General features: G+C 45.8%; 1 protein-coding gene across 1 annotated transcript in view; it reads right to left on the minus strand.

Annotated features, from left to right (window-relative positions):
• Positions 1–11,671, minus strand: part of UBE2H (ubiquitin conjugating enzyme E2 H) — a 51,035-nt gene extending 39,364 nt beyond the window's left edge. The window contains 1 exon segment of the mRNA XM_033059053.2: positions 11,551–11,671. Within this exon segment, the coding sequence (XP_032914944.1) occupies positions 11,551–11,603 (53 nt within the window). The 5' untranslated portion in view covers positions 11,604–11,671.
• Positions 11,672–13,010: the final 1,339 nt, after the last annotated feature.

Here is a 13,010-nt window from a genome sequence, read left to right on the forward strand (position 1 = left end):
GCAGTAATGATGGAATTTTAGAACAGGTTTGTTGTGTCATAATAATCTTTTCACACACAATTCCCACTTATTTAATCAATTCCAGATTAAACTAAAGGAAAAAAAGCCCCAAAACCACGAGCACAATGTTGAGAAGAGGCAGCAGCAGCACCTGGGCCCTCTGTCCACCCCAAAATCCCTGCACAAACCCCACAAAAACCCATTTTTTGTTACATTTCAACAGTGTAACAGGCAAATCTTTTCCAAGAAATGCTGATAAAGTGAGGAAAATATATTTTTTTTTCCAGAGAATTGATACTTTAAAAGCTCAGGCAGTTTGGGACCACCTGAGATCAATTTTAGGGGATTTTTGTTTTATCTGGTAAAGCACAAATCAAGATTTGACTTCCAGCAGGAACTCAAGGAGGGTTCACAGTTTAACTGATTTGCTAAAACCATGAGGGAATATTTCCAGTTTGCCAAACTGGGGGGTTTGAGCATTTCCCAGTCCTGTCACTGGTTTGGGTTTTCTCCATGTGTAAAATACACTGAGGTTTTATCTCCTCCCCACTTTGCAGAACCTGGTTATTTTCTAGGGAATTTTTCCTCCAAACTGAGCAAACATTTAAAATCCTCTTTTCATGGCAACACCAAACAGAACATGAAGTCATAAAACCAGTGGATCCTGAGCTCATTTTTAGGGAATTTTTGTTTTATCTGGCAAAGCTCAGGTGGAGATTTGAATCCAGGAGTGAGCAGGGTTCACAGTTTAACTGATTTACTAAAACCATGAGGGAATATTTCCAGTTTGCCAAACTGGGGGGTTTGAGCATTTCCCAGTCCTGTCACTGCTTTGGATTTTCTCCACATTGGTTTGGTTTTGCCTCCTGCTCAATTTGCAGAACCTGGTTATTTTCTGAGGAATTTTTCCTCCAAACTGAGCAAACATTTAAAATATTTTCATGGCAACACCAAACAGAACATGAAGTCATAAAACCAGTGGATTCTGAGCTCAATTTAGGGGATTTTTGTTTCATCTGGCAAAGCTCAAATCAAGATTTGACTTCCAGCAGGGACTCAAGCAGGGTTCACAATTTAACTGATTTGCTAAAATCATGTGAGAATATTTCCAGTTTGCCAAACTGGGAGGTTTGAGCATTTCCCAGTCCTGACACTGGTTTGGGTTTTCTCCACATGGAAAACACACTGTTCACTTTGCAGAACCTGGTTATTTTCTGAGGAATTCTTCCTCCAAACTGGGCAAACATTTAAAATTCTCTTTTCATGGCAACACCAAACAAACCAGTGGATTCAGAGCAACGTGCAGCTGTCTCAGCACTTGTGAGCATGACAAAATCTGTTTCAATCCAAGAGCCTGGAGCTGCAGAGGGGTTGAGAAAGTGAGTTCACACCTCCTCACATACCTTCCCTTTCAAGGAACACGAGCTCTGCCTCTGATTTACCAGGATCTGATTTCTGCCATCCCAACTTTTCAGCCCCTTCTCTCCAAGCACACTCTGCTGTTGGGATCTGAGCTCTCTCCAATATCCAGGCATGGATTCCTCCCCTCAGCCAGGAGTATTGAGTTACCAACGATGTTAAACAAAGCACACTGATCATCCACCTTCCTTATTTCCATCAATTCAACACTGACACAGCCTCCAGAGAGAAAAAAAAAAATAAACAGTGGGAAACAAAAAGCAGGAGCAGCATGGAATAAATGAGTGAGTCACCTCAGGGATGTGACATTCCCAGGATAAATTCACTCCTGCAAGGATTGTTCATTTATTTCAAATATTTTGGAATTGAGGATTCCCAAACCTAGTGGAGATCAGCCAAACAAAGCTGTTTCAATCTGAGTTTAGAGAGGTGCTAAAATTCAGCAGCACAGCCCAGGGGGGTGTGTGGGTCCTTCAGAAAGGATCCCAGTGCTGCACACACCATGAGCTCAGCAGGAAAGCAGCCAGGCCATTGTGAGCTTTAAACCTGCCTGGCTGCCATGTGAAACCAGCCCCAGCCTTGTTGGATTTGGAGATCTCAGGGAAGGTCACCCAGACTGAATTAATGGCATCAGACAGAAGGAAAACAAATCCAGTCCCTGTTGCCTTCAGCAGAAAAGGAGAGGTGGCTTCTGGATTTAGCAGCAAAAAGGAAGAAAAATCAGGGAAATAAAAGGGAAATTAAAAAGAAAAAGAGAGATTAAAAAGGATTCTGCCTGAATAAATCAGTTTGGGAACAGCCAGGAGCCAAAGGGAAGTTTGGGGCTTTATCTCTCACTAATTCCATGTGTTGTTCTTGCTGTCCAGGTTTCCCATCCCTGCAGAGTCCAAGGCCAGGTTGGCTCCCCTGGGACAATGAAAAGTGTCCCTGGATGATCTTTAAGGTCCTTCCCACCCAAACACTCCAGGATTCCATGTTCTGCTCCTCCAGGTTCCTCTCAGTGCACATCTCCCTGAATTATGTTTTAAAAGCCAACAATTCCTCTCCCCAAATGCACTCAAAAGCTCCTCAAACTAAAAAAAAAATTCTGGTTTTACTCCACTGAGCAAGGTTTAAAGGAGCAGCTCCACTTCTTAAAACCAAGAGGAGTTTTAACTCTCCAACCATGCTGGTGATCCAAGAGCTTCAGAGCTGTTTTAAATCAGTATTTTTGATTTAGAAACTCCTCTAAAAGCAAAATTATTTTCAATTTGTGCTCAGGGAAAGCAGGGTTGTGTTCTCAGGCAGATTTCCTGCTTGGACACAGCCTCAGAGCAGGCCTGGACCTGCCAGCACTGAGACAAAACAAATCACCACAGCCCACAAAAAAAAAAAGAAAAAAAAAAAAAGAAAAAAAAGAATTGCCAGCGTGGTTAAGTTAATAATTTATCAATCTTTTCAACTTTGCATCCATTAATCTGCCAGGGTGGAGGTTAACCCAGGACACTCAGGAGCAGTATCACACACTGGGGTTGTGCTTGGGAAATTGTGTAAACAGCTGATCTAAAATCTGTTTTGTTTCACCAAAATCCTGGATTTTACAGCCAGCCAGAAAAAAAAAAATAAATAAAAATCCACCCAGCAGTGCCTAGAAATAATCAGTTGTGACCTGAGAACTGCCCAGCTCTGATTTCCACCCCAAGTCCAGGTAAAACCCCCTGGAATTTGGCAAATAATGCAAAATTTATTTAATCATCAACTGGCAGCTTTTAACCTCAACATTTCACAGGGAATGACACAAAACCTCCAAGGGTGAAAAGGCACCAACTGTCACAAGTGCAGACTTTTCCCAAATAAAATATTAACAAATTCTAACCATTCATTTTTAAGGAAATCACACCAAAAAAAAAATAAAAAAATAAAAAAAACCCCACAAAACCCCAAACAATTAAATCCAGAGATTGCAAAACATTTCAGAATAATCCACCTATTTGTAAATCCCCCTTAAAAATTAATATTTTATGGATTTTACTTGTAGTGATTCCAAGGAAAGCACGCACAGGGAAATGTAGAAATTTCTGGAAAGCAGCATCTGACCCTTATAAAAAAAATAAAAATAAAAAAATAAAAAAAAAATAAAAATAAAAATAAAAATAAAAATAAAAATAAAAATAAAAATAAAAATAAATCCAAAATGGCTCTAGCCCTTTCCTCATGCTGAGTCACCAAAATTTGGGAGTCACCTCCTGGATGTGGATTCTGGAATTCCCAGTTTGAAGGGATTAAAGTGGACAAACATCCCCAGGGATGTCAAACACCTCACACCAAATTATTTGGGATCTCCTGGAAGGCTCCAGCAATTTGTTCCAGGGTATCTAAAGTGATTTAAGATTAGAGGATGGCTCTTGGAAGCTGCAAAATAAAACAGTGGCCAAATCCTGAATTCATTATTGGATGTACAAGAAGCAGCAAAATCATCGTTTGGCAAGAGATGAAATCCATCCTCAACCTCTGGAAAAGATGGAAGTGGAGGTGAGAGGAGATGGAAAAACCTGGGAAGTGACTGCACTGCTCTGCAAGAATCAACTCCAGGTGTATCCACAAACAGCTCTGAGCATCTCAAGGGGGTAAAAAAAATTAAAAAAAAAATAGGGAAAAAAAAAAGCGCGAAAACCTCACGGTTCTGCCAGCAACAAAACCAACTGAGCTCATTTCCTGGGAGGTGCTGGGGGATCCAAACCATCCCAGAGCTCAGCCAGAGGCTCCTGCTGGAATCCACACAGGCTGGGGAGAGCAGAGGTGACAAGGGAGCTCCCTTCAGTCACAGGGGCTGGAGGTGAGGGGTGAGAGGAGATGGAAAAAGCTGGGAAGTGACTGCCCTGGTGGTGGGAGAGTGAATCCTGGCACTGCTCTGCAATAACCACACTGCAGGTGTGTCCACAAACAGCTCTGGGCATCCCAAGGAGGTGGAAAAACAAAAAAAAAGGAATTTAAAAGAAAAATATTTTAAAAGAGCGCGAAAACCTCACGGTTCCACCAGCAGCAAAACCAACTGAGCTCATTTCCCTGGAGGTGCTGGGGGATCCAAACCAGCCCAGAGCTCAGCCAGAGGCTCCTGCTGGAATCCACACAGGCTGGGGAGAGCAGAGGTGACAAGGGAGCTCCCTTCAGTCACAGGGGCTGGAGGTGAGGGGTGAGAGGAGATGGAAAAAGCTGGGAAGTGACTGCCCTGGTGGAGGGAGAGTGAATCCTGGCACTGCTCTGCAATAAACACACTCCAGGTGTATCCTCAAACAGCTCTGAGCATCCCAAGGAGGTGGAAAAACAAAAAAAAAAAGAATTAAAAAAAATATATTTTAAAAGAGCGCGAAAACCTCGCGGTTCCACCAGCAGCAAAACCAACTGAGCCCAATTCCTGGGAGGTGCTGGGGGATCCAAACCATCCCAGAGCTCAGCCAGAGGCTCCTGCTGGAATTCCCCCAGGCTGGGGAGAGCAGAGGTGACAAGGGAGCTCCCTTCAGTCACAGGGGCTGGAGGTGAGGGGTGAGAGGAGATGGAAAAAGCTGGGAAGTGACTGCCCTGGTGGTGGGAGAGTGAATCCTGGCACTGCTGTGCAATAACCACACTCCAGGTGTATCCACAAACAGCTCTGAGCATCACAAGGAGGTGGAAAAACAACAAAAAAAAAGGAATTAAAAAAAAAGGAATTTTAAAAAAATAGGGGAAAAAAAAAAAGCGCGAAAACCTCACGGTTCTGCCAGCACAAAACCAACTGAGCTCAATTCCCTGGAGGTGCTGGGGGATCCAAACCAGCCCAGAGCTCACCCAGAGGCTCCTGCTGGAATTCCCCCAGGCTGGGGACAGCAGAGGTGACAAGGGAGCTCCCTTCAGTCACGGGAGCTCTGTTTTGGTGAGGAAAAACAAAGAGCTGGGCTCTGTGCTCATGATTCCAGAAATCCATGGATGGACAAAACCCACAGGGAAAGGAGGCACTGAAAGGAGGGGAAGCTGAATGCACACAGCAAGACACACACAACGAGCTCTGCTGCACAGCCACATCCATAATTGACATTTTCTATCAAAAATCCAAATGTTCTTCAGCGTTTTTGCTGCTGGAATGGAGTGCAGGGAAATTCAGGGAGTGTGGGATCACCTCTGACTTCAGCAGGCAGGGAAAGCAGGAGGAATCTGGTTGGGAATCTGCTCCATATGGGAGCCTGTCACTTTATCTGGGGGCTCTGTCCTTCCTTCCCAACAGTTCTGTGTTTATTAAATCACATTTGAAGGAGGGCACCGAGCACCAACAGGTGCTGAGAACATTTGGTGACACCGCACCCAGATCTTCCCTTCCCAACAGCCCCAACTGCTGCTGCTCTGCCTGGAGGGAAGGGGGAAAAACCCCAGGAAAATAAACAGGGATAAAGGCTGGTAAGGGTTTCAATCAAGGAAAAAATCCTAAGTGAATAAAGAGGAGGAAATCTAAAGGATTTGAAATTTAGGAAACAAAAATAAGAAAACAAAGAGAAAAAATCTGGTGAGATTTGAAATTTAGGAGAAATAAAAGTAAGAAAACAAAGAGAAAAAATCTGGTGAGATTTGAAATCTAGGGGAAAAATAAGAAAAGAAAGAGGGGGAAAAATAATCAAGATTTGAAATTTAGGGGAAATAAAAATGAACAAGGAGGGAAAAAGTCTATCAAGATTTGAAATTTAGGGGAAATAAAAATAAGAAAACAAAGAGGGGGAAAATAATCAAGACTTGAAATTTAGGGGAAAAAACAAGAAAAGAAAGAGGGGAAAAATAATCAAGACTTGAAATTTAGGGGAAATAAAAATGAACAAGGAGGGAAAAAGTCTATCAAGATTTGAAATTTAGGGGAAATAAAAATAAGAAAACAAAGAGGGAAAAAATCTATCAAGATTTGAAATTTAGGGGAAATAAAAATAAGACAACAAAGAGAAAAAATCTAGTGAGATTTGAAATTTAGGGGAAATAAAAGTAAGAAAACAAAGAGAAAAAATCTGGTGAGATTTGAAATCTAGGGGAAAAATAAGAAAAGAAAGAGGGGGAAAAATAATCAAGACTTGAAATTTAGGAGAAAAAATAAGAAAAGAAAGAGGGGAAAAATAATCAAGATTTGAAATTTAGGGGAAATAAAAATGAACAAGGAGGGAAAAAATCTATCAAGATTTGAAATTCAGGGAAAAAATAAGAAAAGAAAGAGGGGGAAAAATAATCAAGACTTGAAATTTAGGAAACAAAAATAAGAAAACAAAGAGAAAAAATCTGGTGAGATTTGAAATTTAGGGGAAAAATAAGAAAAGAAAGAGGGGGAAAAATAATCAAGACTTGAAATTTAGGGGAAACAAAAATAAGAAAACAAAGAGAGAAAAAGTCTTTCAAGATTTGAAATTTAGGGGAAATAAAAGTAAGAAAACAAAGAGGGGGAAAAATAATCAAGACTTGAAATTTAGAAGAAATAAAAATGAACAAAGAGGGAAAAAATCTAGCAAGACTTGAAATTTAGGGGAGAAAAAAGGAGAAAACAAAAAAAAAAGTCTATCAAGGTTTTTAATTGAGGAATAAAATCCAAGGGAACAAAAAAGGGGAAAAGTCTATCAAGACTTGAAATTTAGAGGAAAAAAAAGGGGAAAAAAGAAGAAAACAAAGAGGGGGAAAGTCTATCAAGAATTTCAGTTTAGGAATAAAATCCAAAGAAACAAAGAGGGGAAAAGTCTATCAAGAATTTCAGTTTAAGAAGAAAAATTCCAGAGAAACAAAGGGAAAAAAAATTATCAAAACTGGAACAGCCTGGGCAGGGAATTATTCCTTTGGGAACAACTTAAGGGGTGAGTTTGGAGGAGAAATTAATTTTTAAAAACCCAAAAACTTTAAAAAATCCAACCACCATTTAATGCCAGTGCAGGATGATGAGCAGAGCACTTCCCATGAAGATGAAATGTAATTTTCCCCTGGTAAATGAAATGAAAATGATTGAGGGGCATCTCCTGCTCCATCCAAAATGCTGGGAGCTGCCAGGACTCAGCTCTGAGCTCCCATTATCAGCTCCTGCTGCTGAGAAATGCTCAGCACGTGGGAGTCACTCAGGAGATGTTTCCAAAAGCTCTCCAGGATTGTAAAAGAGTTCATGATGACACTTAAAAACAATCCCCTACTACAAATCCACCACAGCTTCCCTGGGAAAGGTAGGAAAAAACAGCTGGCACAAGGAGCCAAGGACATAATTTCTCCAGTTCAATTTTGGGGTTTTAAAACCCTCACCACAAAGAAAAGGCCTCCAGAATTTGTTCAATTGGGAATTGGGAATCTGAGAAGCAGCATCTTGCCAGACTACTCAATATTCCAAAAAATCTCTGAGTTTAGGGAATGAGGTGGGGAAATAATTCAGATTATCCCTATTTTTATCATTTGAAGCAGGGCTGGGATGTCAGGCTCCAACAGGCACTCTAAGCAAATCCAGATTTCCCAGCTTGAACTCTGTGACAGTTCCATGATTTAACTTGGGCTCTCAGGTGTGCTCCCAAATCCTCTCCAATCCAAAGTGAAATTCCAGCTCCAGCAGCACACACACTGAATCCTGCTCTAAAAGCAGCAAGATGATCCCCTTGGAAGTTGTCATTTAGGTAACAAAGATGATTTCTTTCCCTCCAGTTGATGGATTTTGAGTTCTCCTCACTCCCAAGCCACGTTTACCTGATCTGATTTATAAACCACCACCTGTGCCAGCATTTCTGGGGAAAAAGGGGGGGTGGTTCTCCCAGTTCTGGGCACATCTTTGTGCATTTTTGAAGCATCACCACACGATTTTCCCTGATCCCTGGAGACCTCATTAAAGCAGAGCCCCAGAAGTGGAGCGCAGAGACATTCGAAAAAAAAAAAAAAATAAATTTACATTCCAAGTTTCCAGAAATATCCATCCTTTAAAACACAACCAGAACAACAAAGGGCCACCAAAAGCCTACCAAAACAAGACATTCCAGTGCACACACTCTTCCCTGGGGACAGGCCAAAGAGAACACAGCCATGTGACCCCGATTGCCCAACGCCGCTCTTGGAAGGTGTTCAAGTGCCGTGATAAGCGCACTGGAAGGCCACAATGAGCAGAAAAAGGAATTTATCCCAAATGTAAACTCTGTCCTACCCTTTGCCTCGATGGAGCAAACACAGGGAGGGGGTTTGGAGATTACAAAATGCTCTGCAGGTAAACTAAGATTTGTACTTTTATTCTCCTTGACTTAGGACGAGCCTAAAATTAGCAACGCTCCCAAACCCCCAGCCCTGCAAACCGGGCAGCAAGGGGAGATTCAAACAAAGCTGCCCACTATTTATAATTCCTTTCAGGCACAAAACAGGGTGACACTTCCCTTTAAAAATAGAGCCACGGGGACTACAAGGCAGCCAGGCAGCGTTTCTCCCACAAAAGGAGGAAAATCAAGCAGCGCTAAATAAACCGGCGGCCGAGGGGAAGCTGTGACACAACAATAAAGGTTGGGGGTGGAACGGGAAGCTGCCCTGTGGTTTTTGGGGGATGGGGGTGCTGGGGTGGGTCCCCCCCATGGGTGTAAACAGGGACACCCCATCAGCTGCAGCCTGGCTCCGCCCCGGGCCCGGTTTCCGGGTAGTAACAGAGCAGCCAATCCGAGGAGTTGTGAGAGCTCCAGGCCTTTCCCTGCTCACACGGCTCCCAGGCTGGCACTCGCCCCAAAACTGGGGGGGGAGACACAAAGGGGAGCCCCCGTTGTGGTGTTGTCAGGGTGGAGAGAGCAGGGATGGAGTTTGGGGATTCCCAGTGGGATAACCCTACGATTCCAGGTGATCCTTCCTGTAAAATCCTTACTCTGGTTACCCAGGAAACTTTGGCTGGAGAACCCCCAAAAAAAGGAGGATTTATGATGAATGTTTATAGGTTATGTCTCTCATTTCCCAGCCTCAGCAGCACAAACCCAGTCCGGAGGGAGACAATGAGTTGATTAAACATCAGCTCCACACGTTCCCTCCCTGCAGCCCCACCGAGAGCAGCCACCTCTCCCCTTCCCTCCTCCTCACACAAAAGGACAAGGACGTGTTGGGATTGAAAATAGGGATCATAAAAAGACTCCTAAACCTGTCAGAGCAGGAGGAGGCAGGGGTGTTATTCACCCTGCTCGGTGGGAAAGGTAGGCCATAAATCCACACTTCTATTCTCTGCTGGAGAAAAGGGAAACCACGATGAAAATGGCAGCAAAAAAACCCAAACAAAAACCCAACAAAACGCTGAAAAGGCCCAGGAGGAGGAACATTCCTTCAGATTCCTTCAGACCAGTCCCTTCTCTCCAGCCACCAGCGAGACCCTGCTCGCTGATCTCAGATCCGAGATGATGATTCCCCAGGGAAGCGAGGCCTACAGAGCTGCTCCAGAGTCAGGCAGACAAACAAAAAAAGGCTGAGAGGGAGGGAGGGAGGGAGCGAGGGAGGAGTGCTGAGGAGTCATCTGACACATCCAACTTCCTAAGTTTGCTGTCCGCAGGAGACCGACTGCTCTAACCCTCACCCCTTTGGAAAACAAGGAAAAGCCGAGCCGACAACGAGGGAAAAGCCATTTTGTCAGGGGGCAGAAAGAACAGAACACAAAGTCGCCAGCACCGAGAGGAATCTCAGATATTCGGGGATTTTTACCTACCCAGCTCCTAGAAACACTCGCAGGGAAAAACCTGCTCTTTGTCCTCTGAAATGCTGCGGTCGCTGGAGAAGCAGGCAACAAAAAAAGGGGGGGAAGAAAAAGGAAAAGAAAAAGGAAAAGAAAGGGGGAGGGGAAAGGGAAACAGAGCAGCAGCCGAGCAGGTCGGGCCTGGCCCCTCTCTGATTTTTGGGGTGTCCTAAAAAAGGTTTTTCCCCCCTGAATACACAGCTGGAATTCCCGAGCCTCCTCCCGGTGCGATCGAGCATCGATCGCAATTGGCGAAGTCTGACATGTGTGTAACTTTAAACCCCCGGATAAAAATAGCTCCGATTCGAGCACCATCAGGACTCATTTCCTATTTGCTTTAAAAACAGGGCGAAAAAAAAACCACACCGAGATGAGCTTTGTGGGGAGAAAGGAACGTCAGACAAGTTTCCTTCGATAAGCCACAAACAGGAGAGCTGCTGCTCCTCCCTCCTCCCCCCCCTTTCCAAAAAAACACCACCAAATCCAGATAAGTTTGTTTATCTCTCTCTGGGAACTAAATCAGACTCGTTTCTCGACCCCTCGACACCACCAGCCCCAAGTCTTGCTGAGAGAGGTCGGGCACGTTCAGGATCAACATTTCATCCACTTTTGTCATTCCTACCCCTCACACCGCCACCTTGTAAACAAAAACTATTAATAAAACAATCCTAGAACCCAATTCCCAATGGTATTTTTCAACGCCACCCACTCTCCAGACATAGAAAAAAAAAAAAAAAAAAAAAAAAAAAGGGATTCGCCGCCCCGTAAAGGGCCAGGAAGAAAAACAAGGAGGAAAAATATAAACAGATCTACGAAGGGAGAAGGGGGAAAATAAAAAGTAATAAAGCTTAACCAAACCTGGAGGGTTACATAAACCTCTTGGGAGACAGGCTTGGGCCCTGATGCCCTTCACCCACCCCTGGCTCTGTTGAGCCAGACCCCGAGGGACCCCCCCCGTTCTCCCCAAAAAAATTAAATCCCTAAGCCGGCACCAGAAGCTTCGTGAACGGCGGGGTGAAGTTGGGGGGGATAAATAATAATAAATAACCCCCACAAAAGCCTTTCTTTGGGCTGTGGCTGCTGGAGGTGCCCTCGCCAGGGCAGGCAGGGGGGGTGAAGGGGCAGATTGGGGGGGCATCACCAAGGGGGCTCTGCAGAGACACCCCCAGCACGGCCTGCCAGGCCACAGAGGGGGAAAAAACCCCAAAATACAACAGGAGAGGGGGGGGTTAGGCCTCCCCTGGTGGGCAGGGGGGGCAGATCCGACCCCCAGCTCCGGGAAAAGGCCGAGAAGCTGCGGATGGGGGGGATTGGGGGGTGACCCCTCGGGGGTCCCCGGTGCCCCCCCCCACCCTCCCAACCCCTCTGCAGGCCCGGCCCTGGGGAGGGGGGCGATCCTCGTCCCCCGTGGGCCGGGGGGGTGCGGGGGGGCACGGCAAGGATACAGCTTGACCACGTCGGTGTCCATCCGCCTCTTGCCCGGGCTGGGGGACGACATGGTGGCCGCGGCCGCCCCCGGGGCTCCGGGCGGGCTGTCAGCGCCGCCGCCGCGGGCCGGGGCCGCCCGGCGCCGAGAAGAGCGGGGAAACGCCGGGCCGCGAGGCGCTGGGAACCGCCGCTGTCGCTGTCGCCGCTCCTGTCGCTGCTGTCGCCGCTGTCGCCGACAGGGCCCCCCCCGCGCCGCTCGCGCTCCCTCAGCCGCTCCGGCCGCCTCTGCCCCAGCCTCTCTCTGGACCCCTGACGTCACCGCGGGTGACGTCACCGCCCCGCGGCGCTGCCATTGGCCGCGCCCTCAACGCTCCGCCGGCCGCGATGCACGCCGGGAGTTGTAGTTCTGAAGGGGGAGGCGGAGGCAGGAAATGATGGCCGGGCCGCGGGTTCGAACCCCGCTGAGGCCGCAAACTCCAGTTCGTCCTTTTCCAATGTTTGCCGCAATTCCTCACGGCTCCCCCTTTTCCTTGTGTCTCCATAGATTCCGACACTCCTCTTATTCTCCCATTTCCATTTTGCCCATTCCCAGGGAACCACCTCATAAAATATGGGGTATAAAATATGGGGTGCACCTATGTGAGGGCTCCACTGATTTTCCACAATTCCCCATGGCTCTTCCTATTCCCATTATCTCCCCATGGATTCTGCCATCCCCTTATTCCCCTATTTCCATTTTGCCCATTCCCACTATGGCCAGGGAACCACCTCATAAAATATGGGGTATAAAATATGAGGTATAAAAATATGGAGTATAAAATATGGGGTGTACCTATGTGAGAGCCCCCATTTCCACTGATTTTTCACAATTCCCCATGGCTCTCCCTATTCCCATTACCTCCCTTTCTCCCCACGGATTCTGCCATCCCCTTATTCCCCTATTTCCATTTTGCCCATTCCCACCATGGCCAGGGAACCACCTCATAAAATATGGGGTATAAAATATGGGGTATAAAACATGGGGTGTACCTATGTGAGGGCTCCACTGATTTTCCACAATTCCCCATGGCTCTTCCTATTCCCATTATCTCCCCATGGATTCTGACAGCCTCTTATTCCCCTATTTCCATTTTGCCCATTCCCACCATGGCCAGGGAACCACCTCATAAAAAATGTGGTATAAAATATGGGGTATAAAATATGGGGTATAAAATATGGGGTATAAAATATGGGGTACAAAATATGGGGTACAAAATATGGGGTACAAAATATGGGGTACAAAATATGGGGTGTACCTCTTTGAGGGCTCCACTGATTTTCCACAATTCCCAAGGATTCTGCCATCCCCTTATTCCCCTGTTTCCCATCCCCAGCAGGATCAGGGAGCCATCCCACAGAATATGGATTTAGCCCATGGCAATGCCATTCAATCCAAGCAGGAATGTGGCAGCAGGAGTCACCATCCGGGATTTCCTGT

The sequence above is a fragment of the Catharus ustulatus genome, chromosome 4, assembly GCF_009819885.2.
Source record: "Catharus ustulatus isolate bCatUst1 chromosome 4, bCatUst1.pri.v2, whole genome shotgun sequence".
In the NCBI taxonomy this organism is placed as follows: domain Eukaryota; kingdom Metazoa; phylum Chordata; class Aves; order Passeriformes; family Turdidae; genus Catharus; species Catharus ustulatus.